Source organism: Rousettus aegyptiacus, unplaced genomic scaffold (genome assembly GCF_014176215.1).
Source record: "Rousettus aegyptiacus isolate mRouAeg1 unplaced genomic scaffold, mRouAeg1.p scaffold_m13_p_5, whole genome shotgun sequence".
NCBI classification, from domain to species: domain Eukaryota; kingdom Metazoa; phylum Chordata; class Mammalia; order Chiroptera; family Pteropodidae; genus Rousettus; species Rousettus aegyptiacus.
In genome coordinates this window covers 35,121,993-35,148,786 of record NW_023416308.1, presented here as the reverse complement: position 1 = coordinate 35,148,786, position 26,794 = coordinate 35,121,993, and the positions used below count along the sequence as shown (strand labels likewise).

General features: G+C 49.9%; 1 protein-coding gene across 4 annotated transcripts; it reads left to right on the top strand.

The window, feature by feature from the left end:
- Positions 1 to 72: 72 nt before the first annotated feature.
- On the top strand, positions 73 to 25,186 carry USP2 (ubiquitin specific peptidase 2). 4 transcript variants are annotated; one of them, XM_036221328.1, is made up of 14 exons: positions 73 to 189; positions 7,877 to 8,694; positions 8,933 to 9,118; positions 20,360 to 20,410; positions 20,901 to 21,024; positions 21,217 to 21,328; positions 21,424 to 21,534; positions 21,736 to 21,800; positions 22,013 to 22,116; positions 22,199 to 22,279; positions 22,405 to 22,483; positions 22,710 to 22,817; positions 22,984 to 23,104; positions 23,397 to 25,186. In XM_036221328.1, the coding sequence occupies exons 2-14, from the start codon at positions 7,918 to 7,920 to the stop codon at positions 23,482 to 23,484; spliced, it is 2,007 nt and encodes a 668-aa protein (XP_036077221.1). In that variant the 5' UTR covers positions 73 to 189; positions 7,877 to 7,917; the 3' UTR covers positions 23,485 to 25,186. The 4 variants fall into 4 exon arrangements, with proteins under 4 accessions (XP_036077221.1, XP_036077220.1, XP_015994885.1 ...); XM_036221327.1 differs by lacking the exon at positions 73 to 189 and adding an exon at positions 2,185 to 2,331; XM_016139399.2 differs by lacking the exons at positions 73 to 189; positions 8,933 to 9,118 and adding an exon at positions 2,185 to 2,331.
- The last annotated feature ends 1,608 nt before the right edge of the window (positions 25,187 to 26,794 follow it).

The following is a 26,794-nucleotide window of genomic DNA, read 5'->3' as shown; positions in this document are numbered from 1 at the left end:
GGTGGCGCCGATTTCCCGGGGAGGTCCTTTCTGGGCCCCCGGCGGAGGTGGGGGAGAGGCGGGCAGGAGCCGAGGCCAGGGAGCCCTTTGCGTCAGCTGCCGCTCACTGCGCCGCGCCAGTACCAGCCGGGACTCACCCGCAGCTCCATGCTTGTGCCCGGCTCGACTCGTCCAACCTCCAAGAAGCAGGTACGTGCCACCTGTCGGATGCTAGGGAGGAGAGACGCGGAGGTCAGTGCCGTTTGAGGCTCAAAAAGTGAGGTATCAACGACAGCCTGGGCAGAATGGGCACTAGAAATGTAGGGCGAGTGCCAACTGTGCGGAGGAGCTCCAGCTGCGGATGCCAGTTGTGTATGGGGGCCTACCAGCTGACAGTCTAGGGTGCCAGGAAGAACCATCTGTGTGCTGATCAATGTGTTCTAAGGAAATGCTGCTTTGACAGGTCCAGGTCTCTGTGCCCTATGTGGGATGCGACGTGAGTGTGGCATGAGCCTGGACACTAACAACCCCTTCCTCACATGTGCGTGCAGCTCACTCCCTCCTCTTAACGCTCCCAGGGGCAGCTACCACTGGTCAGTTTGTCAAAGGGGTACAGCAGTCAGGTGGAAGGGGAGATTTTCCACCAATCCCAAATCAGAAAGAGGCATCTTTGAAAATCTCACCAATCCCAAACCAGAAGCAGGCGCGGTGCTCAAAGGCAAGTGATTGAGCCAAGGGAAGCCCTAGCTAAACAGTTCTAGCTGTTCTCTGAGGAAGGAACATCTTCTTCCTGATCTGGCTACTTCTAGAATGGGCTGAGTTGGAGATTGTGGTGATGCTCACTTCCCCAGGCATGGGCATGAAAAGGTCCCCCAAGTTAGACCCCCTAAAGTGGAAGGAAGGAGAGCTGGTTGTGCTGGGGTTGGGGCATCCCCCACTCCTTCGATGTTGTAGATACATGCCAGACTGGAGTCATCATAAGCCCTGGAATGAGGACCAGGGACAAGGGCGTCCTCTGAAGTGCATCATCAGGACACAAGCTTAGTCAGTAGCCTCTGCTGAGACAGGGTGGAGACACTATCTTGGGGACTCTCCGTCTCCAGGGAGGCCATAGAGAAAAAGACTGGGAGCCAACAAGTGCACCAAGACCTGAGAGGTTAAGAATCCTCCTCCTTCCTCCTGTGACCCTGTCCAGCCCAGTTCTGTGGCCCTGGAATCTTGAGCACTCCTACAGGTAGAGTGGAGCCACCCCAAAGCAGCCAGGCTTTCTTCTGGTAGGCTGGGAGAAACCACACTTGCTATATTATTCTAGGCAAATGGGAAAGAAGCCTAAATGGGCCTGGCCCTTCTCAGCCAAGTGGGCTAGACAGCTGGGAATGTAGCACATTTCATTTGCCCTTGCTGGTTATGGGATATGGACTAGCTCAGAAAAGCAGGGAGCTGTTGTCTGGAATAAGAACAGGACACTCTGAGGGGTAGACCAGAAGCCCTTTTCTCCCTAAGACTGTTTACCTGGGAGGTGCTACTACAAATATTACCACTAATTATAATAAGTGGAAGTATTCAATATAATGGTAATTCTTTCTACATGCCAGGAAATTTACAAACATTATTTAATTTAATCCTCACAACCGTGAGGTATAGAGTTTATGTCTATTACTGTTGTTCAGATTAAACAATTAAGGTTCAGACAGGCTAAGTAATTTGCTTACTGTTTCAGAGCCAATAAAAGGGAAAGAACTAGACTACAAGCCCAGGCCTAGAAGTCCATTATAAAAGAGTTTGGACTAGAAACCTGAGAGCTGGTCCCCCACTGCCTCTCATGATTTGTGTCCCCTTGAGCAAGCGGCTGTCCATCTCGATGTCTTCTCCATCTCAAAAGTAAAGGAATTGGATTAGCACTGCGCCTTCTTCTCTAATTCTGTAACTGATATCTCCTTCTCCATATTTTTTCTCAATTCCAGCCTTGCCCCTCCACCCTCTTCCCAGTTGTTTCCTCTTGGATCCCCCCTCTGTTCCACTTCAAAATGTCAAAGAGTTCTCAGGAGCAATCCCTTCTGGATCTCTAGGACCTCCTTACCTGGCACCGTCCCATCACGGCAGCCCCTCGAGGAAGGGCCTGTCACTGTCCCTTTAAGTCTCCTCGGGTTTGGAATGCAAGTGAGTTGAGCTAGCCATCTCTGTGAGGTCAGATAAGATACTATATATATCAGAGTCGGTAACCTGAGATCCGGATTACCCAGCCCAGAGTCAGACTCCAGCCTTCCAGCTCACCACTGCCTCTCCACTGCGCTTCTGGCCCTGCTGGGGAAGGAGAAGCCCCCAGATCCTGTCCATTGCTCCCGGACACAGGTCAGTAGCTGCTCCATTAGTATCTGAGCTTCACAGTGCCAGTGAACAGAGGGCCCTGGACTGTCTGTTTAGGGGAACATTTGAGAGGTCGCCCCACCAGGTCCATTCAGTGCTGTGGGCAAGACAGAAGGCTCAGGCCCAAGGACAGAGGAAAGATGAAGTCCTGGAGGAGAGGGAGAAAGCCGCTGTTCTCTGGAGAGGGGGCACTAGGAGAGTGCCTGGACAGAGGTGGCTGGAAAAAGGAATTTGAGGATTCCAACACTGCCTCAGGACCCATTTCATTGCCTTTTCTTGGCAGTGTAGAGATACCTACCCCCTCCCAACCCCAAATCAAGAAGCACCCAATAGACACACTACCCTGGGCCTACCCACTCACTTCTTTTCTACCAGTCAGGATTCTTGCTCTAACCTCCAATCTATTTTACCTCTTCTCCTGCACCTCTCCCAGCCCTTGGGCAACTACTAGGAACAAGACAGAGATGGATCCAAATTCCCTTGGATGAGCCCCCAGCCAAGGCATGCAAAACAGGCATAAGACTGATGGATCAGAAGGTGCCAGCCCAGGAGAAATAGAACTACTAGTGACAGGCTGGAGGGGAGGGGGCAGGCTGAGGCTCCTAGACAAACTCTTAGATTATGTGAGGACAAATATCCTGCTCCACCCACAATCCTCCACTCTACCTGCATCCTCCACATCTGCCAGGACGTCCCTCAACCCTGGAGTTGACACTTGTGCCCAGACAGTGCCTGTGCAGCTGAGAGTGAGGGTTGGAGAGTGTAGATAAAGGGAGACAGGGCCCCTCTCTCAGCCCACTTTGCTCTTTAGGTCAGCACATCAGCAGCGCCCTTTTCTCCTTTTCCGTCATTGTTAGCAAGTGGCTGTGGGAAGCTCTGACATCACCACTGTGAAGGTTCCCAGGCAGCTGACAGGACTGGCTAGTTCTCCCCCACTCACCTGTCCTACACTGGACACCTGGGCATGAGGGAAGGGACTGAATCCTATTGAGGAATGCCTCTGAAAACCACCTAGAGACTTTCTATCCAGGAAATGGCAAAACCACAGAAGCTGGCATGCCTTCACCCCAGAAAGCAGAGCCAACCTGGGCAGAGAGGAGCCAGGAAGGCTGCTGGGATGTGGGGCATTACCCATCCCCTACCCTGGGGGCCAGGAGTGCCTGGGATTCCTGGGGAGCAAGTCCCTCCCCTGGCTGGGCAGGTTAGGGAGCCTTTCACATGAGCAATAGGAAATGACAGTGGCTGATTGTAAGGGGGGTTGGCTTCCCTAAGGGGACAGGATTCATTTTAACCCCTGATTCACCCAGCCTGGGTACCTTGTGGAGCTAGCCACGCTGCAGCAAGGGTAGGAAGCTGGAAGCTATGTCCATAACCAGGCCTCAGGCCAAGGGCTCTGGCTGGAGCTAGACACTAGTGCCAGGGGGCACACAGGACCTTGGCACCACAGATAAAATGGAGGCCTCCTGGGCCATCTCTCAGCTGATCAGTATTGTTCTGGAGCTCAGGTTGCACTTGGCTTCGCTTTCATTCCCCTGCACTGGAAACTCGGAATGGCCCCTCCTGCAGAAGTCTGTACTTGCCATGCTGGTGCCTAGACAGTGATGCCTGGATGCCCCAACCCTACACCTCAAGGAGAGGTCAGTGGGAGGCTTGGCTTAAGTGTGGCTGTTAGAAGACAGAACACAGCTCTGCCACTCTTCCCGTCATGACCTTGGGAAATCCACATCACTTCCACAAACCCTAGTTTCCTTATCTGCAAATAGGCATAATAATAGCACCTACTGCTTAGAGCAGTTGTGAGGATTAAATGAGTTAATCACAGTGTCCCAGAAGTCTTAGTGCAATTTTAAGCTTTAATAACTTCAGAAATATGAATGGTAAATGCTTCATCTGGATGTTTCATTATTTAAATTTCTTGTCTAGTTTTTAAATTTGGAATAAAAATATTTTTAATTTCAATTTAATGTGAAAAATTAAAACTTCAAATGATGTTTGTAAGCTTAAGGCATTTATTCTTCCAAAAAGAATTAAAGTTTAAAACTACACTGAGACTTTGGGGACACTCTGAGACACACTGAACGCACTTAGAAGAGCACCAGGCATGTGGCGAGGGCTGTCTGAGTGCTGGACTTAGAGCTGCATGTGAAGCACTCAGCATGGTACCTAGTCCATAGGTGTTTAATACCTGCTGGCCAGGGTGATTGTGCTTCACTCACATGACCTACCAGGAAGCTGAATACTCTGTGCAGAGGAATGCTGCTGCCTAACCCAAGAGAGGGAAATTGAGCAAAGTGAGGGGGAACTCTGGCAGAGCAAAAAAAAATGGAGGCACCTCTGTGAAGGTGGCATGGAGGAGGAGCTTGGCAGGTGGATGGCCTCTGTTGTCTGAGGTGGCAGCATCTGGGGAGGTGCCTCCTGGAGTCACATGCCTGCACTTGCCAGCTTTGGGTAAACAATGAAAAGAAGCCAGGCATCAGGGGCCCGCACTGGGCAGGGAGGAGGTAGGGGGATCCCAGCCAATCGGCTTGCCTCCCATTGCCCCATGAAAGGGCCATTCAGTTCAGGCTGTTCCTGTGGCAACGGAGAGACTCGCAGCCATGTGAGTGTTCATCCTGTCCCTGCCTTGTGCAACAAGGAGAAGACCAGGGCCCTGGCCACTCTCCCACCCATGGTGCGTTCTGAAGCTTTCTGGGTCGCCACTGCCAGTTAATGCCAAGGGGCACCAACCCAAGGTATCTGTTCACCTGGAAGATACTAGCACTTTTCTCAAGAGTGAAACTGGGGGACTAGAGGATGGGAAAAGCATGCTCAAGACCTCAGCCCCAGTAGGGATTTTCTCCCCAGACATGGGAACTGTAAGCCAGAGGTCAGTGCTGAGAAGCAACTTCCAAGGCACAGTTAGTAATAGCATAACACACTTCCCCACCCACCCACCCAGGGCTGCTCTGGGGAGGGGGGCCCATCTGTCAGTTACCTGCCAGATTGGAACAGACAGGAAAGCAGGGATTTAGGAGCCCTCCTAGGACTCTGGGCCAAAAGATATGACTCCATCTCCAGTCCCTGACCCTTCCCAGGGCTACTTATCAGCTGTCCTAGGGCCGGCCTTCCCTATCCAGGCTGCACCTTGTATGGCCCCCGCACTTCTGCATCATTAGGGCCAGGAGAGATCACAAGCTTGAGGCACTGCCTGCAGAATACCAATTCCCTGGGAGCCTTAGTGTGGGAGAGAAGGAGAGAGAGTCTAGGGAGGAGTTCTGAGCTCATGCCCTGGTAGGGGTGGAGGGTCGTATCTGATTGGCTGCTCAGTGTCCCAGAGCCCAGCTCCTGAGACCTGGAGTCTCTTTGACTTTGAATTATTGATGGAGTTCTCATCAATAGTGAAAGAGAGCAGGACTGGTCCCAGCCCCAGCCCCCCGTGCCTCTGTGTCTCCCCTGGCCACGCTCAGCCTTCACTCTCTTCTCCACACCTTAGAAAGTTAAACAAATGGGAGGAAGGATTGTGGTTCCCCTCCACCCTGAATGAGGTCTTCCTACAGCTACCTTTTCCTAGAAAGGGGTGAAAGTTGTGCTGGAAATGGAAGCACAGTGGACAAGGGAGTACACACAAAGGTGGGGCGTCCCTGGGCCAGGTAGGAAAGAGTGAACTATAAATGTGGACTAGGTTTTTCTGATGCCAGCCTGTACTGAAAATTGCATGGACTAACTTTCTAGTGCTCTCTGCCAAGCCCTCAGCATTTGGGGCTTGGCACCAGCTCCTCCCTGCCCTAACGAGCTAGCCAACCAGCCTTGGGAAAGCTGTGGGTTGCCCAAGCCACTAACTGCTAAACTGCTAGACTGTGGCCACTGTGTCAGCTCATCCATTCATCTCACTGGGGGCTCACCTCACTGGGGGTTGCTGGGGGAAGCCTTGGTGCTAGGGGCTGAGGTCAGAGGCTGCCAAGGCCAGGAGATAGCCAGCCCTGACATTATTACATGCCTACAAAGGGAGGAGCTGGGCAGTAGGAGCTGAGGGAGGACATAATAACTGCTGTCAGTGTTGAGGGTTTTCACATGTTATTATCTCATTTATTCCTCACAACAGCTCTATGAAATAGGAATCATGATGATGATTATACTCACTTTACACGTGAAGAAATTGGGGCTCAAAATGGTTAAATGACTAGGTCAAAATCACCCAGCTAGTCAATCGCAGAGAGAGTCAAAACCATCCCCTGTACACACTACTCTGAGAGTTGTGGATGGCTCTGCCCTCCCACCCCCAGAATCTCCCAAGAGCCCCTGATGGCCCTCGGGAAAGGGGCGTGATCCTACTTACTACTCTTTCCGAAGCACCTTTGCTCTCCAGCTCCATTGTAAATAAAACCTCTGCATTTACAGTAATGGAGGGACTTTATAGGTCACCAAGTGAGCCTAAATTTGATGAGAAGGGGTGAATCAAGGTAAAATGGAAAGAGCATTGGGCTAGAAATCTGAAAGACCTGGATTTCAATCCTAGCTTTGCAAGTGTGTGACCTTGGGCAAATTAGCGTCACGTTTTCCATCTGTACTACAGAGAGGTTAAAATAGATGACCCTTTAGAGCCCTCAAAACTCCTTAAGTCTGAGATTCTGTGTTCCTTCACCAGATCCACCCCAGAGGTAAGGACTGAGAGTTAAGTACAGGGAGTGCTGCCTGCAGTTCAGGATCTTAGCCTCTAGGGGGCCCCCTTTGTACAAGTCATTATCCCTGTGAGCAGTTGGGGATGGATGTTGGTAGGGGAACCCCTGGAAGGGCGCAGCACCCTAACTCCACTTAGAACAAAAGACAGCTCGGTGAAGAGGGTGGGTTCTACCACACTACCACACAAAGATCCCTCCCCTACCTCCACAGCAGGTGACCATGTCCAGGGAAGGACTCTCCTTTGGGGTCTAGAAACCAAGGTCAAGCCCCCTCTCAGCCACATGCTCGCTCACCACTGCCTCCTCCCAGCCTGCATTATTTCCTCTAATGAGCCCCTTTTTCCTCACCAGGAATATGACCCACTCCAGCTCACACAGTCAGGAGGGAGGGAAACAGTCTTAACTCTTGAACTCTCTCTCCACTGTTCTCAGTCCAGAGGGTGAGGGCAGTAGCATCCCTCCAGCTCAGGAGTTTCTGCAGAAGCTGAGGAGAGGAAGCTGATGGGATCTGGGTTGGAATACTACGTGAGGCTTGGAGGGCTGCAGAGGGTGGGCAGTCCCTGCTTGCATGTTTGGGTCTTTGAGTAGAGCACTCGAAGAGGCCAGGATATGCTGAGATTGATTGCCCTGTGTCATTTACAAGAACCAGTAACCTCTGTACTCTCACAGAGGTGTGATGAATGTGTGAGAGCAGACCTGTGTACACGTGAGTGCATGCACATGCATAGGCTTGTTTCTCAGTGGCAGGCCAACCTCTTTTGGAAGTGGACTGTTGAGATCTAAGGTTCTGGCCAACTGGGGATGAAGAGCAGGTACAGTGGAAGCCTGACACCTGACAGAGCCCTCTGACAACTGCTTTCCTTGTCTTTCAGCCCATGAGGCTCCCAGGCCCCACTGAGTGCAGCCCTGAAGGATGTCCCAGCTCTCCTCCACCCTGAAGCGCTACACAGAATCAGCCCGCTACACAGATGTCCCTTATGCCAAATCAGGCTATGGCACCTACACTCCCTCTTCATACGGGGCCAACCTGGCTGCCTCCTTCCTGGAGAAGGAGAAGCTTGGTTTCAAGCCAGGCCCCCCAACCAGCTTCCTCACCTGTCCCCGTACCTATGGCCCCTCCTCCATCCTGGACTATGACAGGGGCCGTTCCCTGCTGAGACCAGACATCATCGGGGGTGGTAAGCGGGCAGAGAGCCAGACTCGGGGCACTGAGCGGCCTTCGGGCAGTGGACTCAGCGGGGGCAGTGGATTCCCTTATGGAGTAACCAACAATTCCCTCAGCTACCTGCCCATGAGTGCTCGTGATCAGGGGGTAACCCTGACCCAGAAGAGGTCGAACAGTCAATTAGACCTGGCCAGGGATTTCTCCAGCCTGCGGACCTCAGATAGCTACCGGATAGACCCTGGGAACCTGGGCCGTAGCCCCATGCTGGCCCGCACACGCAAGGAGCTGTGCGCCCTGCAGGGGCTCTACCAGGCAGCCAGCCGCTCTGAATACCTGGCCAACTATCTGGAGAACTATGGTCGCAAGGGGAGCACACCACAGGTGCCCTCCCAGACCCCTCCCTCACGAGTCCCTGAAGTCCTCAGCCCCACCTACCGACCCAGTGGCCGTTACACTCTATGGGAGAAGAGTAAGGGCCAGGCACCTGGGCCCAGCCGCTCCAGCTCCCCAGGGCGAGAAACTATGGTGAGTTTGCCTCTTGGGGACCCGGTGATGGGCTGGGGAGGCAACCACTGATATAGAAGAGCCAGGTTGAGGGAAGGACTCACAACTTGACTGATGAACAAAGGAGGAAGTTTTCTTCCCAAATCTCTTGGCAGCTGCTCCTGCAGCCCTGGTGCCTACAAGCCAAGGAAGTCATCTAGGCATGTATGGTGCCCTCATGGCTCTCTGTCCTGTTCAGAGGTTCTCCCACTCTCCCCAGGAAACCCACTTCAGGACCTGTACACTTGACGATGGTCCGGCAGCACTCCCGGAAATGTACAGCTACACCCACATATACTACGATTCCTACCCTCTACTTTTCCACCCAGCATGCCAGGGTCCCATGCAGGCCCTGCCTCATCCTGGACTGGATGCTGAGGCCCCCAGACCACCAGTGTTCCCTGTGGTAAGAGAGGCCTCCGTGCTCTGGTTGCATCTCTCCTCCTGCTCAGGCTTTCGCTTCCCAGCCTGGAGACTCAGCTTAGCATTTGGGCCTAGTCATTGGAGAAGAGGTACTCTCTTCTGACACTAACTGGATCAGGACCAGGATGCCAGGACAGCAGTGCTTATCATGTGTCTTTGGAGAAAGTGATGGAGAAACTTGTCTAGGGCTTTAGACAATCCAATACCTCTATATTCCAGTCCTGCCTGGGCTTAAAATGAGGGAAGAGGCTCTGCTGAAGACTGAGCAAAGGCTGGCTGGTCTCACTCACATCTAATCCCTGAACACACCTCTCCCAGGGCACAGACTACATTCTGCCTTTTCTATAGCTGTTAGTAACCCATTAGGTGGCTAGTGCTCAGAGGATGAGAAAGAAAGCAAATCTCTAGATCCTTTACCATGTGCCTAGAGCAGTGCAGAACTCAGCTGATCTGCTAATTGCATGTGTGGATGGTGAGTGGAGTAGGTGGATAGGTGGATGGATAGATGGACTGGCAAGCATATGGGCAGGAGAGTTAAGTGTTGTATCTCCATTACCTTATAAGCCCTTCTCCTACTCCTAGAACATGTGCCTTTTTGAAACAATAGCTACATCACAGCAAGAAATGCTGCTTAGGGGGCTTGTTCAGATAAATGGAGCAGGGGTACAGGACAGGGGTGGGGCTTTGGGTCATAGACCTTGAAGCTTGGCATAACTAAAGGTCTTGCGAGGACAACTTTGATAACATTACCTAGAGAGTCTTGTTCTGGTGGGCTGTCTGTGAAGTTCCATGAGAGATACAAAAAAAGAAAAAAAGCCAGTGCCTGCCAGGACATTCAGACCCTGACAGGGTAGGGTTGGCCACTACATTGGAGGGCTAGTGTAGAAGACAAGTGGGAAACAACACAGCTGGCCTGGGAGAGAGATCATGTTTTCTGAGGAACGTGTGCTTGGATTGGAGTGTGATCCACTTGGGTATGTCTGGTGTTGTTCATCTCAGGGAAAATTAGAAGGTGGCTCTCAATGGAGGGGCATGGATCCTAGAGGCTTCTGAGGGGCTCTCCCCTACTTTCCTCATAAGAGGAGGGTTCTTTATACGGTGTTCCTCAAAGTGGATCTGCAGACCTCCTGTATCAGAATCACCTGCATCAGAATCACTTGGGCCCCACCCAGATCCTGTGAATGAAGCACTCTAGAGATAGTGCCTGGGAATCTGCCCTTTTCACAGGCTCTTCAGGTGATAAGCATGCTAAGAGTTGAAAACCTCTTCTCTACAAATCAAGTGCAGACCCACCCTCAGCCCCAACCATGAGAGAGCAGGGTCTCCTCCTTTCCTGGGTATCATATAGTGGGACTCTGCCACCTCCTAACAGGCATATCCTGAACCTCCCTGGAGTCCGTTGCCCTCCACTCCACTCAAAGTGGATGATACCCAGGCCCCGCCCCCAACCCCACTTCCAGAACTAAGGTGAGGGGAATTTTGAGAAAGGACCTCAGAGGAATGGCAGATCACCCTTGGGCACACTTAGCCACCCTAATATCCTTCCTTCCCTTCCAGAAACAGCTCACAATACACTTAATAACACCCTACAATTAATTTAGTGTTCCACTCTGAGCTCACATTCACATATTGCCAAATGGGAAAGGCCCCTAATAGGTCAATGGTGTAAGACCCTGATTTAACCTCACCCCCTCTCTCCTCACCACTCTCATCTAGAGCTGACTAGGTCCTGCTAAAGTGAGGATGATCCTGCTCATGGGGCATGGACCGCTTCTTTCTAAAACTAGGTAGTTTCTTTTCATAGCTGCATTTGGGGATCTAACCTTCTCATTCATTCATTTATAGAGCTCAGCTTACTAACAATATAACCTCAGAGGAGTTCTTTAACTTCTGAACCTGTTTCCTCTGTAAAACAAGAGTGATCAGAATTCCCACTTCATAGATTATCATGAGGAATTGAAGGCTGTGTGCGTAAGGGCCTGGCATGAAGTAGGTACTCGATGAATGTTTGTCCTCCTTGCACCCTCCCAGGTGCTTTGGGAAGAAAGAGATGTGTGCGCTTGATCCCTGCCCTCAGTGCCTCAGTGCATTCATAATTAACTTGGGGAAATAAGTTCTTAAAATAGCTGCAATAGAAGACGGCCCTCGATGTTTTTAAGTGTCATAGGTGATGGGAAAGGGAGAGGTCTTCTGCAGCTGAGATGGGCTGCTGTGACCACCAGAAGGAATGGTGTGCCTCTTTAACCTTGGACACTTCTCATCTGAGCTCTGTTTCCTCATCCATAAAAAGGAATGGTCATGCTTGCCCTGCCCATCTCATAGGGATGTCATGAGGCTCAAAGCAAATAATGGATGTGGAAGAATCTGAAGCCAGAACAATGCTATGGAAGAGTCTGTGTAAACTTAAGTTGGAAAAGATGACAGAAAAGGGGCATTTGGTAGCTGACTAGAGTCGGGAGGGGAGCAGCCTTGGGAGGAACAAAGTTGAGAAAGTGCTCCTTTAGAAGGATCAAGCCTGATCTGGCTCCTCTGAGGCCCCTGGAACAGATCACTTGAATTACAGTTGGCATTCATAAAGGGAGGTCAAAAGCAGGCCCCATCCAGGGCACGGAACAGTTCTAACCAGACTCATCCCCCTCATTAACAATAACAGGCAACATGAACTTGGAATATCACAGACTCAGCTAAACACAGAACTGGTGAAGGAGGAGACATGAATTCTGAATAACCCTCCATGCTTGCAGAAGTGCCAACAAAGTGCCGGTCCCCCAGGATGCACCTCAGCCTAGGATAAATGAGGGCTGCCCCAGGCTCTACTTTCTGTTTAAAATGCAGACAGATTGTAGAAGAGGGATGTGATGGTTCAGAACTGGTATATAACAAAAAAGCTTTCACTACTCCCAGTGGAGACTCCAAGCCAGGTGAGTTGGCCCTGCAGAGAACCAGGAGCCCATGTACCCAACCTGGTCATGTTCCCACTCTGCGCCACCTCTCCTGTTCCCCGGGCCTATGGAAGGACAAGCTGTTCCCACTGAGCCCTGCCAGGGTTATGCTTTAACCCCTACAATCCATCCTAATCCTCCTCCACTCCACCCCTTCCAGCCGCTCCCTCTCCAGCCCTGGCATTCTGCCTGCCAACCTCAGCCTTACCTTCTCCCTGCCCTGCCTAGGCCATCCTCTCCTCTGTCCCCAAGAGCTAGGGGTCAGTCCTACAGAGAACAGTCCCCAGGCCAGGTACCTGCTGCTCAGATGCAATGCCAGGAACTGAGGCTTAGAGCCTGGCCCAGCCCATTCTCCCCAGCAGTCTCTTCCACACCCTTGCCCTCTGCCCTGGGGCCTGGTTCTGGGAGCAAAAGGTCTGAGAACCTAGAGTACCTGGGTCCTATTTACCCCTGGGGCTGATGACTCATCTCTTGAAGCCTTGGTTTCCAGCTGGTCAGTGACAGGGAGATTATATAAACTGAGGTCATGTAACTTTTCTTTTAGGTGGGACTTTGGACTTGACTGCTGCCATGAGATGGGGGGTGGGGGGTGGACAAGTTAAGGATGACAGGGCTGCCCTAGAGCTCCTGGATGAGAAGTGTGACCTTCGTCTTTCATCCTTTGCCTTCTCACTGTTTACTCAGCCACTCTGAACAGCATCCCTGTTGTCCTGTTTGTCCAGCTTAGCTGCCCAGTCAGCCACACTAAGAAGGCTGTACTTCCTGAGGGCTTGAATTTGTGCTGACAGCATGGGGAGGTCACTCAGAGGACACCCTAAGCCAGAGGGGTCCCTTGGCCAGGACCACTATCAGCTGCTAAGAGAGGAAGGGCAGTTGGTTTATGGTTTGTAATTAGAGTCATCAAGACAACTGATGTCTCTGTCTCTTGAAGACTGGCTGTGGGCTGTGTCCTGGCTGTTGGCCTTGGTGCTGCCTTACCTAGGCTCAGTTTCTCAATCAGTGCCCGGCACCATCCTCCCTGCTTCCTCCTCCACCCCCACTCCAGGATGTCTTCATAAGTTAACATGGTGTTGGAGTGGTACTCAGCAATATGTAAGTTAATCCAAGTCTGGCAAAATGTTCCCTGCCCCTGGGAGAGACGTTCCACTGACCATTAGCTGTAGAAAAGAACATCATTTTCAGGGCCCAGAGCTACACAAGTGACCTTCACCTCAATGAATACATAAAACTGGTGCCCTGAACAGAGGTATAAGCGAGAGAAGGAAGTGTGTGGGCTTCTGGAATCCAACTGGTTCAGGCCAGACTGTCCTGAGGCTCGAAGAAGTACAGAGCTTTTGGCCTCATAGGATAAGATTGATAGAGGGAAGCAGAGCTTCCTACCAGCCCGCCCTCCCCAAGGGTACTTGTGGGCTGAAAGTCCAGCCCCCAGCAAGGACTCTGAACCCCTACCAGTTCAACCAGTCAGTCACGCCACCAGTCTTTCCGTTTGCAGTGGTAATAACAGCTGTGTACTGGGAGCAGGGCCACTGGCTTGAGGCATTTGCCTGGGCCTGCACAGTGTTTCCAAACCACGGACCAAGCTTTCCACTAAGATCTTAGAAAGCAGGATACTCTCAGTCTTACCCTCAAAGAGCTAATTCTGACTTTATTTATACTCCATCCATGCCAGGAAGGATTTGAGGTGAAGAAAAAGTACTTATCCTACAGGGGAGGCAGGGCAAGCACAGGCTCTGAGAAATGGCAGTCTCAGGCTACAAGAATGAATGGTGCTCAGATCAGGTCAATATATCGGAGTCAGAGAGTCATGAAGCCAGAGCCAGATTCAGATTGCAGGAGACTACAGTCCTCCCTCCATATCCCCTGGAGATTGGTTCCTGGAGCCCCTCAGATACCAAATTCCACCAATGTTCGAGTCCCTTATATAAAATGGTATAGTATTTGCACATAACCTGTATTTGCATATAGGCTGCAGCAGGGTATGCCTACACATTGCTTCATTTATGTGTTTGGCACTGGGCAAATTCAAGTTTTGCTTTTTTTGGAACTTCCTGGGATTTTTTTCAAATATAATTCATTTGAGTTTGGTCAAATCTGTAAATATGAAACCCACAGACACAGGAGGCCATCCCACTTCATGATATGGCACTGAAGAGAAAGGGTCTCATAGGGGCTTGGCTAGTTGAGAAATGAGCTAGAATTCTTTTTTGGTTGTTTACAACAGCAGTCAGACCTGCTTAACAAGATGATCCTGCGTGAATTCTTTCCCCTCCTCCCAGACTTCTCAAAGAGCTTTCCCCATCTGTGCCTCCCTCTTCCCAGCAATGCCCCTCACCTTCTGCATCCCAGGTAAAAGAGAGCATGCTGACAGAATGCCATAATGTCTTAGGGTGGGAGTACTCACAGCACTGACCTAAGTCATGGGGAGATAAGCCAAAAGCTCCCATGGCTGAGCTGCCTGTTGGACGACAAGTCCTATAGCACCCTAACTCATGCAAAACCAGACTCACCCCACCATTTGAGGCTCAGTGAGATTTCCAGGATGCCCAGCACAACCTGTTCTTGCCCCCTTTAGAGATGAGATCACCATTTATTAAGCCCCTAAGAGAACCTACAACTATGCCCTTGAGGAGGTTTCAGTGTGATGGCACAATCAACATACAATCTAAGACCATTTACAGAAGTCTTAGAGACACTTATAAAGATAAATATATTAAGATAAATTAATATAGTATAAACTGAATACTAGCAGACTAAGGGTATGCGGTAATGGGCTGTTTAGAGCTGGTGGAGTTCATTAGAGAAGGCTTTGTTGAAAACACAATTTTGAGCAAAATTTATAAGGAGGTAATTGGTAGAGAGCAGGAAGGGCATTCCAAAATCTCCTCGTAGTTGTTAAAATATAGGTTTTGCTATAGAACAGGTCTGGGTTGAAAGCCCCACACTGTCATTTATTAGCTTTTTAGTCCTGGCAAGTCATTTGAACTCTCAGGTCTTAAGGATCTTCATCTATAAAACAAAGGTAGCAGTTCCTACACCACTGTGTTATGGAAGTTAACTGGGATAATATATCTGAAGCACTCAGCCAGTGCCTGGCATTTAGTAAGTACTTAATCAGTGACAGTTTTGTTTTTTAAGTTAGAGAAGGCTAATGCTGAAGCAGAGAAATAAGAGCAGGTTGGTTGGCAGCAGGGATCAGAAAAGAGAGAGGGTGGTGACAATGGAAGGAGCCTATGGACAGACAACCTCACAGACAAACGGTACCTGATGCTTCTGGACTGAATGCAAGAGTCAGGTGGTTGTAGGTGTTTCAGGGAAGAGTGATGTGATCACATGGAAGCGTTGCAGCAGACAGTATAGGACTGTGGTTAGGAAGAAGAGTATGTACAGAAAAAGACCGTTGTGTTTTGTTCAGAGGCCAGGTTTGGACACAGCAGGAGGCGGACAAAGATAGTGACAGTGGAGATCACCCCTCCTAAAATGACCCTCGTTTATCACCAAGTAGAAGGCCCTGCAGCTCCTGCCTCCTGCCTATTCCTCCCACCAACACTTCTGGAAAACATGGGGGCAGCTATCTGTGCTCCCCTCTTATTAGCATTAAATTGCTGTTTTGTGGGTGAGCTAGGGTACATGTGTTTTGGACACATTCTCCATGTGGCTGTGGTCATATGTGCAGTGCAGTGTACATGTGGGGATGAGCATGCCAAGAGGAACAGAAGGAGGCCACAGATGAGTAACAGCTCACACTGCTGCCTCTCAGTGTATTTTTAAATGCTAAAAATACTGGCTAAAAATAGCAACCTCCAAACAAGATACTTTCTCCAGGCAGATTCTGTGTGGGTCCCTGATAGGTGAGGCAGAAGGAGCACCAAATAAAACACAAAGACCTCTGATCTTCAGGCACTGCTGCACTTAGGGTCAGAGTATACCCTCACCCCACCAGCTGAGTACCATTTCCCCACCATTGTGTTACTTTAGCCCCACCTCCCCAAAACAAATCAAAATTTGAGATTCTGTGAAAGATGAAGAGGCCAGCAAAGGTTCTTACCTGGGGCCAAAAGGGACAGTAACCTATTGGACCTTATAAACTATGAGTGTTGCCTCTCTTAATAACATGCCAAGCTAAGACTGGAGGGAGGAGGGACACTCAGTCCAGAAGTCTTGGAAATCTATATCCTTAACGTGGGCTCATCTACCCTCATGGACTGTGTGGACGCTGGGTTCCAAGAGGGCCTGAGTCCCCCCTGAATGTTGTACGAAAGTTTGTGTGTAAGTGCATTTCCCCCCAAAGAGACTACAGAGCTTTTGTCGAGTTCTCAAAATAATCTGCAGTCCCCCAAAAGTTAGGAATTGTATACTGCCTTAAGGAAAGTTCAGCCAGCTGACACTCGGTCTGAGGGCATTATAGACGATTTCTTATTTCGTTTAGTATTATACCATCTACGTCCATCCATGTCATTGCCCTCCCGTTCTGCCCACCCAGAGGGTTGCAGGCTTCTGCGACCAGCTCGCCTGGCCGGTTGGCAGCTGGGGCGGCGGGGCGGGTTCCCAGCCTCCAGCGACAGCGAGGCGGCGGCGCCTGGATCCCCCACAGGCTCACGGGGACTGGGCGGAGAAGGGGGCGTGGCCGTCTCCGCCCAGGCGCTGACGTCAGGGGCCCGAGGCGCCTGCGGGGCCGCCAGTCCGCCAGGGCAGCAGAGCCAGCACTCGGGCTGTTGGCTGCGCGCGCCGGGGAGGTTGAGGCGGAGGAGCGCGCGGTTGGTCCGCCGTAGCGGTTACCGTCGGGCGTGGCGGACGGTGTCCTGTGGCGACTTTGCTGGCCTTAGCGTCCGGGCTGTGGGACCGCGCGGTACACCCCCGTGCCCCCTTTGCCAACGTTAGGCGTGGGGCGGAGCCCGCCGCCCGCCCCCCAGCATGCGCACCTCTTACACCGTGACCCTGCCAGAGGAGCCCCCCGCCGGCCCCTTTCCCGCCCTCGCCAAGGAGCTGCGGCCGCGCTCCCCCCTCTCCCCTTCCCTGCTGCTTTCCACCTTCGTGGGGCTCCTGCTCAACAAAGCCAAGGTACGCGGGGCCCCTTTCCGGCACCCCCACGCGGAGGGCCTGGGGTTCTGCCTACTTCCCGGGAACGTCGCCCCCCCTCCCAGTCCGCCGCGCCCCCTTAGCCGGGGCACGGACTCTTCCCAGCCCCCACCCCTCCTTTCCCACGGTCTCCCGACAAGGAATGCCCCCACCCCAGGTGATCTCACGCTTACTCGAAGCCCCCTCCCCTGTTGAGGTCTTGGCTGTAGTCCCCGCCCCCGTAACCCTGGCACCAGGTGGCTCTTGGCTTTCAATTACTGAGACCTATCAGGTACAAGAAAGCGTAACCTTGACTAGTTCTCAGCATGTGAGGGAACCGGCAGCACGCTAGACTCTGCGGGTGTGACTCCTTTAATGCCAAAACCCAGCAAGAAAGTCTAATCAGAAAGGGTCTGCCTCCCCCTACCACTGATCCCAAAGGGTTGGTAACCAGGGTCCTTTGACCCTATCTATGAAGGGCAAAGGAGTTGCAGACAGGTGGAAAAGGGCAACTTCCCTTTTTTTCCCCAGCCCTCCCCAGTACTGCTAAAGTGGGCACTGGATCCCTCAAATGAAGTAGCCACGGACTAATGCTGAGGCTAAAGACTGGGCACTGCCCACTTGGGGAAGGAAGAAGGGGCCAGAGCTTGACAGATCTTACGTAACAGGCACCAGCTCCCGTGTTGGCAGTGCGTGCACTGTCCCGTGCCAGGCTCCTTGGCTGCAGCCAGGACTCATGGCTGACCCTCATGGCACAGGTGAAGTAAGCAGGAAAGCCCTCTACTGGGGTCTTGCATGTGAAGACACAAACCTCAATCATCCTTTCCTATACTGCCCCGTATACCCAGATGTTTCCTCAGCATTAACCCAGAATGGGCTCTTCCTGAGCCCCCTGCTGCTGCACTGGAAGGTGAATGTTGTCTGTTTACTGATTGGAGATGGCATCTACTTTCTAGGACAGTGGGTCCTATTTAGTCAAAATTGGGTTTGCTGGTGGCTAATTTTAAGGAAGTTTCTGATCCGTATTTTCTCACCTCTTTGCACATGAGTTCCAGCATACCAGCCGGAGTCATTTCCTTCTCTCCTAGTGAGAGGCCGGCTGTTCAGGGTCTCTTCCAACTTCTCCAGTTCTAGCCTCTCCCTATCAGCCCTGAGGTAGGATTGTTTTCGTGGTAAGAAAGGTCACTCCTGGGACATTTTGTTCCTCTCTGAAATGGAAAGTGCTGACTTTCCCCAGAGCTCCTGATTTCCTATTCATGGCAGAAGAATATCTGGCTGGGCATAGAACAGCCCTGCTCTCCCCTCTGCTCCCACTCCCTGACTCCTGTTATCCAACCGCCTTCTAGACAGAGTGCTTAGAAATTGGTATGTGGTTTTCAGTTCAGGAAATTTTAGACAAAGGCATGGCACCCCTTAAGAAAATAGGATCCTAGCACTGCCTTAAAGGAGCTTCCTCATCTCCCCACCCACCAGGCTGTTAGTAGGGTCAGATCCTCAAGAATAATAACTGTGGACAATGACAGGTTCTTTCTGACCCTCACTCCGCTGGCTTAGAGTTAGTATCAACACCACAGAATGCCTCAGTAGAAAGATGCCTCCAGTTTCCCATTGTCCCACCTTCACTGGTGCTAAGTGAGTACTTTCTCAGCATAGGGCCCACTTTGGTGGACACTGACACTGTCACCAGTGGTAGAATGCTTTGATTCTACAGCCTGTTTAGACAGATGTTGTCTGAGGCACAGGGGGTAAGAACTAATAAAGCATTGCCAAAAATAGGTGGAAGAGTGGATATTTTGTTGTGGGCAGATTTTAATGTTTAGCTCTGATATGCAAAGCAGAGACTTCTGCAGTGTTTTTGTTGGGGTTTAGACTGCCATAACGGTAAGATTCAAATTTCATGTCGGGCCATCCACATACTGCTGGCTCTGGCAGAGCTCTTCAAGGATGCTTACACCCCACCTGCTGCCAACAGGCTTTTCTCTCTAGCTGAAGGTGGAAACTAGGTCTCTCTTCTGGGTTTATGTCCTTCCCTGCCTGTTAGTGTTAGACTTGATAACTGGCAAGGAAGGATCCTCTTACTTGTGGTGTCGGCATGGCAATTCCTGAGAAAAGCCCTCCAGCCTGCCTCTTCCCTCCCCACCCCCTTGAGCTGACAGCCTCATGGGCTTTGAGCTGCTGACAGCCTTAGAGGCTGTCAGCACACGGCATGAGTAATTTTAGCTGAGTTATTTCAGGCTCCTGTTCTGATCAGGATTGAGCTGGCCCCACGCATGCCCTAGCCAGTGTGTCGCTCCAGAGTTGTCTGTTCCCAGACCCCCTCCCTAAGAGAAGAGAGGGGGTGGCAGGCTTAGCTGCAGAAGGCTTCTTTAACCCTTTGAACCTGAAGGTTTTCTGACTCCTCGGAGGTAGGGCCAGGGATTAGCCATTGACCTGGACAGACCATGCTCAGAGTCCTAAACCTAGCACCTGTTCTTTCTCCAGCCCCCTAATCAGCCTCCGCAAAGGGGACACAAGCGATAGTGGCACCTTCAACCAGGTGCTTACCTCTGTTGGCCACAATCTGCTATCACAAAGATTCCCACCCAGTGGCCAGTCGGGATGCTGAAACCTGAGCCAGGCAGGGAGGATTCTCCTCCGGCTTTAATCAGCCCTCTAGAGCTGAGCTCAGCTGGAAAGAATTCCACCTGTCCCTGGCAGTTCGTAATGACTGGCTGACTTGAGTTTTTCCCAGTTAAAGATCTAAACTATTAAAATGTTTTGTCATTGAACTTTTTAAGACCTCCCCGAAGTGCTTATTATGAGCACCACTTTACATATTGGACATCTAGGGGTACAAATATAGGTTATTTGAGATAGTTCCAGGATTTGGGACCTGAAATTTCCTATGGTCAGGAATCAAATATGTTCCCAAATATATGAATTCCTAGTCTCTAGTTCTAATCTCCATTCTCCAATATGGCAGAGAATGAAGAGTAATATAAAGATGGGGGAAAAAACATAGTCAATAAAAGAAAGAAAAGACCTGAAGAATATTTTTGTTGTGTATTGAAAATGACAGGCATTCCTCAGTCCTCTTTCCTACAAGATATGTAGACTAAAGTTGAAGAGCATAATATGTGTGGCCTGATGCTTATGGCTCCAGCTGGGTTAGGATTGTATGCAAGAGCCAGGCACAGACCTAGCTTCTTTGCCTACAGCCTCATATGCCCTATGTTCTTTGCTTGCAGAATTCCAAGAGTGCCCAGGGTCTGGCTGGTCTTCGAAACCTTGGGAACACGGTGAGTTCTTCCCAGCCTACTTCTTTCCTGGGGCCACTCCCTACTATCTAGACTGGGACAATCTAACCAGAGTCCCCTCCTGGCTCCATCTGACTTCCTACCTTCTAAGCCAGGTGGTATCTGCTCTTCCTGGCTGGTGTTTCACAGAATTGCTGGGGTCTGCCTCACCCCTGCCTCCAGCAGGAAGCACTGCTAGAGAGGAGTTGCCCTTTTAACTGTCAGCCTAGCTACTTTCCTGGATCTTTCTCCTCAAGGACATCCATCACTTCCCATGCACTTCTGTCCAGCTCACCAGTGCTTTTACATGACCTGTGCCATCAGAGGGAATTTGCCTCACTTCCACCTTTTTCACTTACAGGGAGAGAAACTTGAGGCTATGGGAGGATTCATTTCTGGGGTGGTTGAATGTGAGGGCTTTTGGTACTGAGTAAGTAGAGATGCCAGATAGGATCTCTCTTCCCCTGCTAATTGTCTGGATCATCTCTTGCAGTGCTTTATGAACTCCATCCTGCAGTGCCTGAGCAATACCCGAGAGCTGAGAGATTATTGCCTGCAGAGGCTTTATATGCGAGATCTCAGCCACAGTAGCAATGCACACACAGCCCTCATGGAAGGTAAGGAACCCATCCGTGGACACAGTCCTGCTTCCCCTGTGGACACTTTTCCACTCTGCTATTGCTGTACTAGTAGTTGTATTTTATATGTACCTGTCTTATTTTTCTTTCTTTGTCCAGTTTTCGTTGGGACTCTAGTTTCAGAGTTGCTTGTAGAAAATGTCCCACCTCTATACCCTCTCCTTTTAACAGAGTTTGCAAAACTAATTCAGACCATGTGGACTTCATCTCCCAATGATGTGGTGAGCCCATCTGAGTTCAAGACCCAGATCCAGAGATATGCACCGCGCTTTGTTGGCTATAAGTAAGAGCCTTACAGACATGTCCTCCCCAAGGTGGGTGTGGCAACAGCAGCTTCTTGGGATGAGAGGGATTGCTCACTCTTTTCTTTGGGTTCAGTCAGCAGGATGCTCAAGAGTTTCTTCGCTTTCTCCTGGATGGGCTCCACAACGAGGTGAACCGAGTAACAGTGAGGCCTAAGTCCAGCCCTGAGAACCTCGATCATCTTCCGTAAGTAAGAGGAGAAAGATGTGAGAAGTAAAACTTTATGAATTTGAGTTTTTTACTTCTTTGGGGATAAAAATTTGAGAATTTTTAATATTAAGTATTTATATTGATAGAACATTAAACTTATTATGGTTTGAGATTGATAGAACCTTAAACTTATCATGGTTTAAGCTCTGACCCAGTTGTCTTCTCTCTGGTTCCTAGTGATGATGAGAAAGGGCGACAGATGTGGAGGAAATATCTAGAACGGGAAGACAGTCGGATTGGAGGTGAGTGCTTGAATAAGAGGAAATGCCTGCTTTTTCTGTAAAGTGCTTTTTCCTGAGCATAGCATGAAAAGCTCTAAGAATCATCCTTCCAGGCAGCCCTCTTTCTACCCAGTGTCCAACAAGCAGGCAGGAGCAGTGAGAAAGGAGATGTGTAGAAAACCATGTGCTCAGTTCCCCATGTTTAAGCATTGCATGTCCATCTCTTCCCCCAGATCTCTTTGTGGGGCAGCTAAAGAGCTCCCTGACGTGTACTGATTGTGGTTACTGTTCTACAGTCTTTGATCCTTTCTGGGACCTCTCGCTGCCCATTGCTAAGGTATGCACCCCTGTTGACCCACTTTTGAAACTCCACGTTTATCCTTTTGTGCCATTGACCTCTTTACTTTTTTCTCTCCCAGCGAGGTTATCCTGAGGTGACTTTAATGGACTGCATGAGGCTCTTCACCAAAGAGGATGTGCTTGATGGCGATGAAAAGCCTGTAAGTCACTCTTGCATAATGGTTTCTAAGAGACCTCTCTAGGAAAACTCCGTCACCAGCAGATCCAGCCCAGTAGTTACTGGATTCATACAATCCTCTCTAGTTCTGTTCATCATATCTTTCAGACATGCTGTCGCTGCCGAGCCAGAAAACGATGTATAAAGAAGTTCTCCATCCAGAGGTTCCCAAAGATCTTGGTTCTTCGTATCCTTAAGGTCCATCAAGGCAGGGACTTGACTTTAGAGAGAGACTGATGACAAGAGGCTGAAGTGAAGGCTGAGGTGAAGAATAGGAGAAAAGGGGACTGGATAGCCTTTCTCTTCTTGTTTGCTCTTCTGCCTGAGGGATGCTCGCCCTCTTAGGAGGCAGTCCTCCTTTACTTTGACTCTTTCTCACCACCCTGTCTGTCCTTGACACACAACAATACCAGATCTGAAGCGGTTCTCCGAATCCAGGATACGAACCAGCAAGCTCACAACTTTTGTGAATTTCCCATTAAGAGACCTGGACTTAAGAGAATTTGCCTCAGAAAGTACCAGTGAGTATTTTTCAGCAGGAAAGAAACAAGGCATGGTATCTAAGATACAGGTGGGAGGCCAAGAGGTGGAGGGGAAGCTGCTAAAGAGTGAGTTTTGAAACTGGGAATAGAGGCAGGAGGGGAAAGAAGTGACTCAGGTGCTTGAAACTTTATCTTTCCTCCTCAGACCATGCTGTTTACAACCTGTATGCTGTGTCGAATCACTCTGGAACCACTATGGGCGGCCATTATACAGCCTACTGTCGGAGTCCAGTGACAGGCGAATGGCACACTTTCAATGACTCCAGGTGAGATGAGGTTTCAGACAGGCCTCCTGGCTGTCAGACACCTGTACCTCACCCATCTGTATGGCTTCTCCCTTGACTGGACACAAAAAGTGAGCCAAAAATCCATGTAACCCATATGAGTCTTATGCCCATTCGAAGGATCTCTAGAAGACAACAAAAGAGGTTGGCCTTGGGTGTATACTAGAGAGATTACAGGCAGGCCTTCGCAGGCCCTCACACTCCCTCACCCATGCAGCTCTATCCTAGTGGCCCCCCACACCAAGGCTCTGACTTTTCCCTGTTCTCTCCACAGTGTCACACCCATGTCCTCCAGCCAAACTCGCACCAGCGACGCCTATTTGCTCTTCTACGAATTGGCCAGTCCACCCTCCCGCATGTAGCAGTGAGGAGCTGTATCCCTTTTTCCCTTCCCAATGGTGGCCCCACACCCCAAGTTTTTTTTTTTTAAGACAAAAAAAAAAAAACAACAAACAAAAAAACAAAACAAAACAAAAAAAAACAACCTGACAAGAGAAAAATAAAGTAAACTAAAAGCTGCCGAGCAGGAGTTGCTGCAGCCTGGTCAGGGTCTGAAATGGGGAGCCAGGTGCTCCTGAGCTACACCTGGCATGCAAGATCAACAGGACATGGAGACCAGAGCCAGCACAGTGCCCCCTGAGCTTCTCTTGTTTGCATTTTTAAGCTTGTGGTTTTTTTCCTGAGTGTAATAAACAGCGGACTGTGGGGAGAGGATCTTCATCCACTTGCAGCGGGCTCCAGCCCTTGCTCCTCCTGAGAAGACAGCGCCCTCTGGAGCCTGCTTGGAGGATCTCTGCCTGGAAGCTCCTGCGTCTGAGCCTGGCGCCCCATCTTCACCTGGACCTTGCTCACTGGTGCAGAAGCAAGACAAACACTCATGAGCCAAGAGCCCTCTTAACGCTGCTAACTCCAGGGGGACAGACCAGGGGACATCTTTGAAAAAAGCTGTTTTTGGTTTTTAAAAGCCCAATTTTTTTTTTTTTAATTACCATAACTAAAGTTTTCAGACTGGAGATGCTCTCCTTCACACCTCTTCACTGCTGGGACATTGTGCTGGTCATTTTTTTTTTTTTTAATTCTTCAAATGCAACTTTTCTAATGCTGGCCCCCAGTGGTGCTGGGCCGGTGTCGTCCAAGCCTCCAGCACAGCCACAGTAGACCTGGGATCTAACGAGTTCTTGGTTTTCAGTTTTTAGGGTTTTTTTCAATGTTTCAGATGGAATCTAGTTGCCTCTAAGAATTGTGCCTTATAGTATTTGGGGACCAGGGGTTAACTGCCCCTCTCTGAAATATCCCTCAGCCTCTTCCCTTTTCCCCAGTGCCATGTTCAAACTGGCTGTGGGAGATCGGGGTTGTGCCCTTAGCCCCTGGCTTGTTTGCATTGCAGTGAGATGGGAAGGAGAGTAGGTAAAAGGAGATTTCTTAGGATAGTGTATCAAGTTCTTCCTGCCCACTTCCTCTAATCCACCCCTGGTCTACTCCCCAGCTGTTTGAAGGCTAGCACAAGCCCCTCATTCCTAGAGCTCTCACCTTTAATTTATTCCCTCAACATGCTTTTTCCCTCTGACCTTCCTTCCCCCACCCACACCTTCTCAGAGCCTCCTAGACACAGGCCCTTTGGACCCAGTTTCTCAGGGATGCCCGTGCTACCCCTCAGCTATCCTTGATACCAGTCTTCAGCCCTAGAAGCTGGAGCCTAAGTGTTTTTGAGACATCTTGGCTCATGGGCACAATTTGCCCTAAGTAGCTGAGCAAAATTATGTGCTGTCCCAGGGAGTAAAGCTGTTTAGCACCAAGGCAAAGAGCTCTGTACATGGAGCTCTTTGCACCCACACAGCTGGCCTGGCGTGTGCCCCTTGGAGCCTGGAGCTTTCCAGTGCTTCCAGGAGGAGGCATCAGAGAAAGATACCCCAAGTTTAACTCGCCTGACACCCTTCTCCAGGGAAGACTTATGAACCTGAGCCAAAGGGCTAGTGTACACTTGTTTACTGTGTAAGCAAGAGTGGAAGAACATCTAATGTACAGTGGAAACTTGTACAGAATAAATAATAGCTTTGAGAAATATGTTGGTAAGTGATGGAATCTTGATTTGGGAAGGCTTGAACCCAGGAAGAGCTCCTAGCATGTTAGTGGCCAGATATTTTATTGCTTCAACCAATTGTAAATTTCAAGTCCTGGAAAAAATTACCCACTTTTTAAATTTTTTTATAAAAACAAATAGTACACATTTTGAACAGTATATTCATCTGGATTCACTGATAAACATTTTCAATATTTTAAATGCCACATTTGTTTATTTTGAGCAAAGCATTTAGGGATGAGGTGTCATATCACCATTCCTCAGCATGCATCTCAGCACACTCAACCTCAACACAGTCTTCACAATGAAGAAAATTAGTATACCTATAAAAATCTCTTTAAATGAGCTGTCTGCTTTTTAACTGCTGGTATGGGCACTCTGGTAGTTCTCTGTTGACACACTTGGCTGCCTAAATAGACCTATGACAAGCTAAAACAGGCCTCCACCAGAGGCTGGACGGAGAGTGGATATACCTGGATGTGGAGTGATCAAAACTTGCTCCTTGGTAAATGAAAGATCTCAGCTTGCCCCACTAACACCTAGAAACAGCTGCTTTTGCATTAAAAGATTTTCTCTAAAGCAGCGGTCCCCAACATTTTGACACCAGGGATCAGTGCTCCTATGAAAATCTAATGCGGTGGAGCTGAGGCGGTGATGTTAGCACTGGGGAGCGACTCCAAGTACAGATGAAGCTTTGCTTGCTTGCCTGCTGCTCACCTCCTATGTGGCCCGGTTCCCAACAGGCCACAGACCAGTACCAGTCCATGGACCAGAGGCTGGGGACCCCTGCCCTGAAGTGCTTTTTTTCAATATGTCAGGTTTAATCCCTTAAAGAGATTGCCACTTTGAAACACTCAGGGACTTGTCTCCTTTGGTTTTATCTTTTAATTCTTAGTACCGTTCAGATTTTCCATTTCTGCCTCTGGTCTTAGAATGTGGGAAGCTGAAGTCTCCACCACTTGAGTCTACAGTGTTTTGTAAGGATTTTTCCTAACTGCCATCCCTGATGAACGCTGAAAAATCAAGTCCTCTATTCCATCTTTGCTGAGACAGCAGCATCTGCTATCAGGCTCACCTAACAGGCTGAGACAGTAGTAGGAGCATTTTTTTCTGAGCATTTCCCAAAGTGGAAAAGATGGATTAAAAACAAGTTACTCAAACTGGCATTTCTCCCTGGCTTGCCCTGGGAGTGACCCAGCCCAGGATAAGATTTTAAATGCTGATGATTTCCTCCAAATCACAGGTGAGTAGGATCACCTACAACATGGAAACATTAGGCTTTTAGCAAAGTGGACAGGTGAGACCTAAATCAATGTAAGTTGTACCTCTCCTTTGACTAGTTTTTAACTGGAGGTAGAAGCACCTGTACGTTTTTTCCATTGTCCACTGAAGAAAAGAGACTAGGTAATGTTGAGGTCAGGACTCAGCCCACTCCATTCTTGCTCTCCCTTCTGTACTTAACCTGTGCAGCTTTTTCATCCCCATGGCAACGGGTCCTAGTGCTCCACAGATCCCAAACAATCTGTTCCCATGTTTCTTTATCCATCAGCTTTGCTTCCTAGCAACTGGGATTTCTTCCCCCATTCTTTGCT

Bases quoted from the DNA above. Each gene is read 5' to 3' on its own strand.
- USP2 (XM_036221328.1), top strand. From the start codon at position 7,918: ATGTCCCAGCTCTCCTCCACCCTGAAGCGCTACACAGAATCAGCCCGC. The intron at 20,411-20,900 runs GTGAGTTCTTCC...CATCTCTTGCAG, and splicing joins TTCGAAACCTTGGGAACACG to TGCTTTATGAACTCCATCCT. The intron at 21,025-21,216 runs GTAAGGAACCCA...TCCTTTTAACAG, and splicing joins ACACACAGCCCTCATGGAAG to AGTTTGCAAAACTAATTCAG.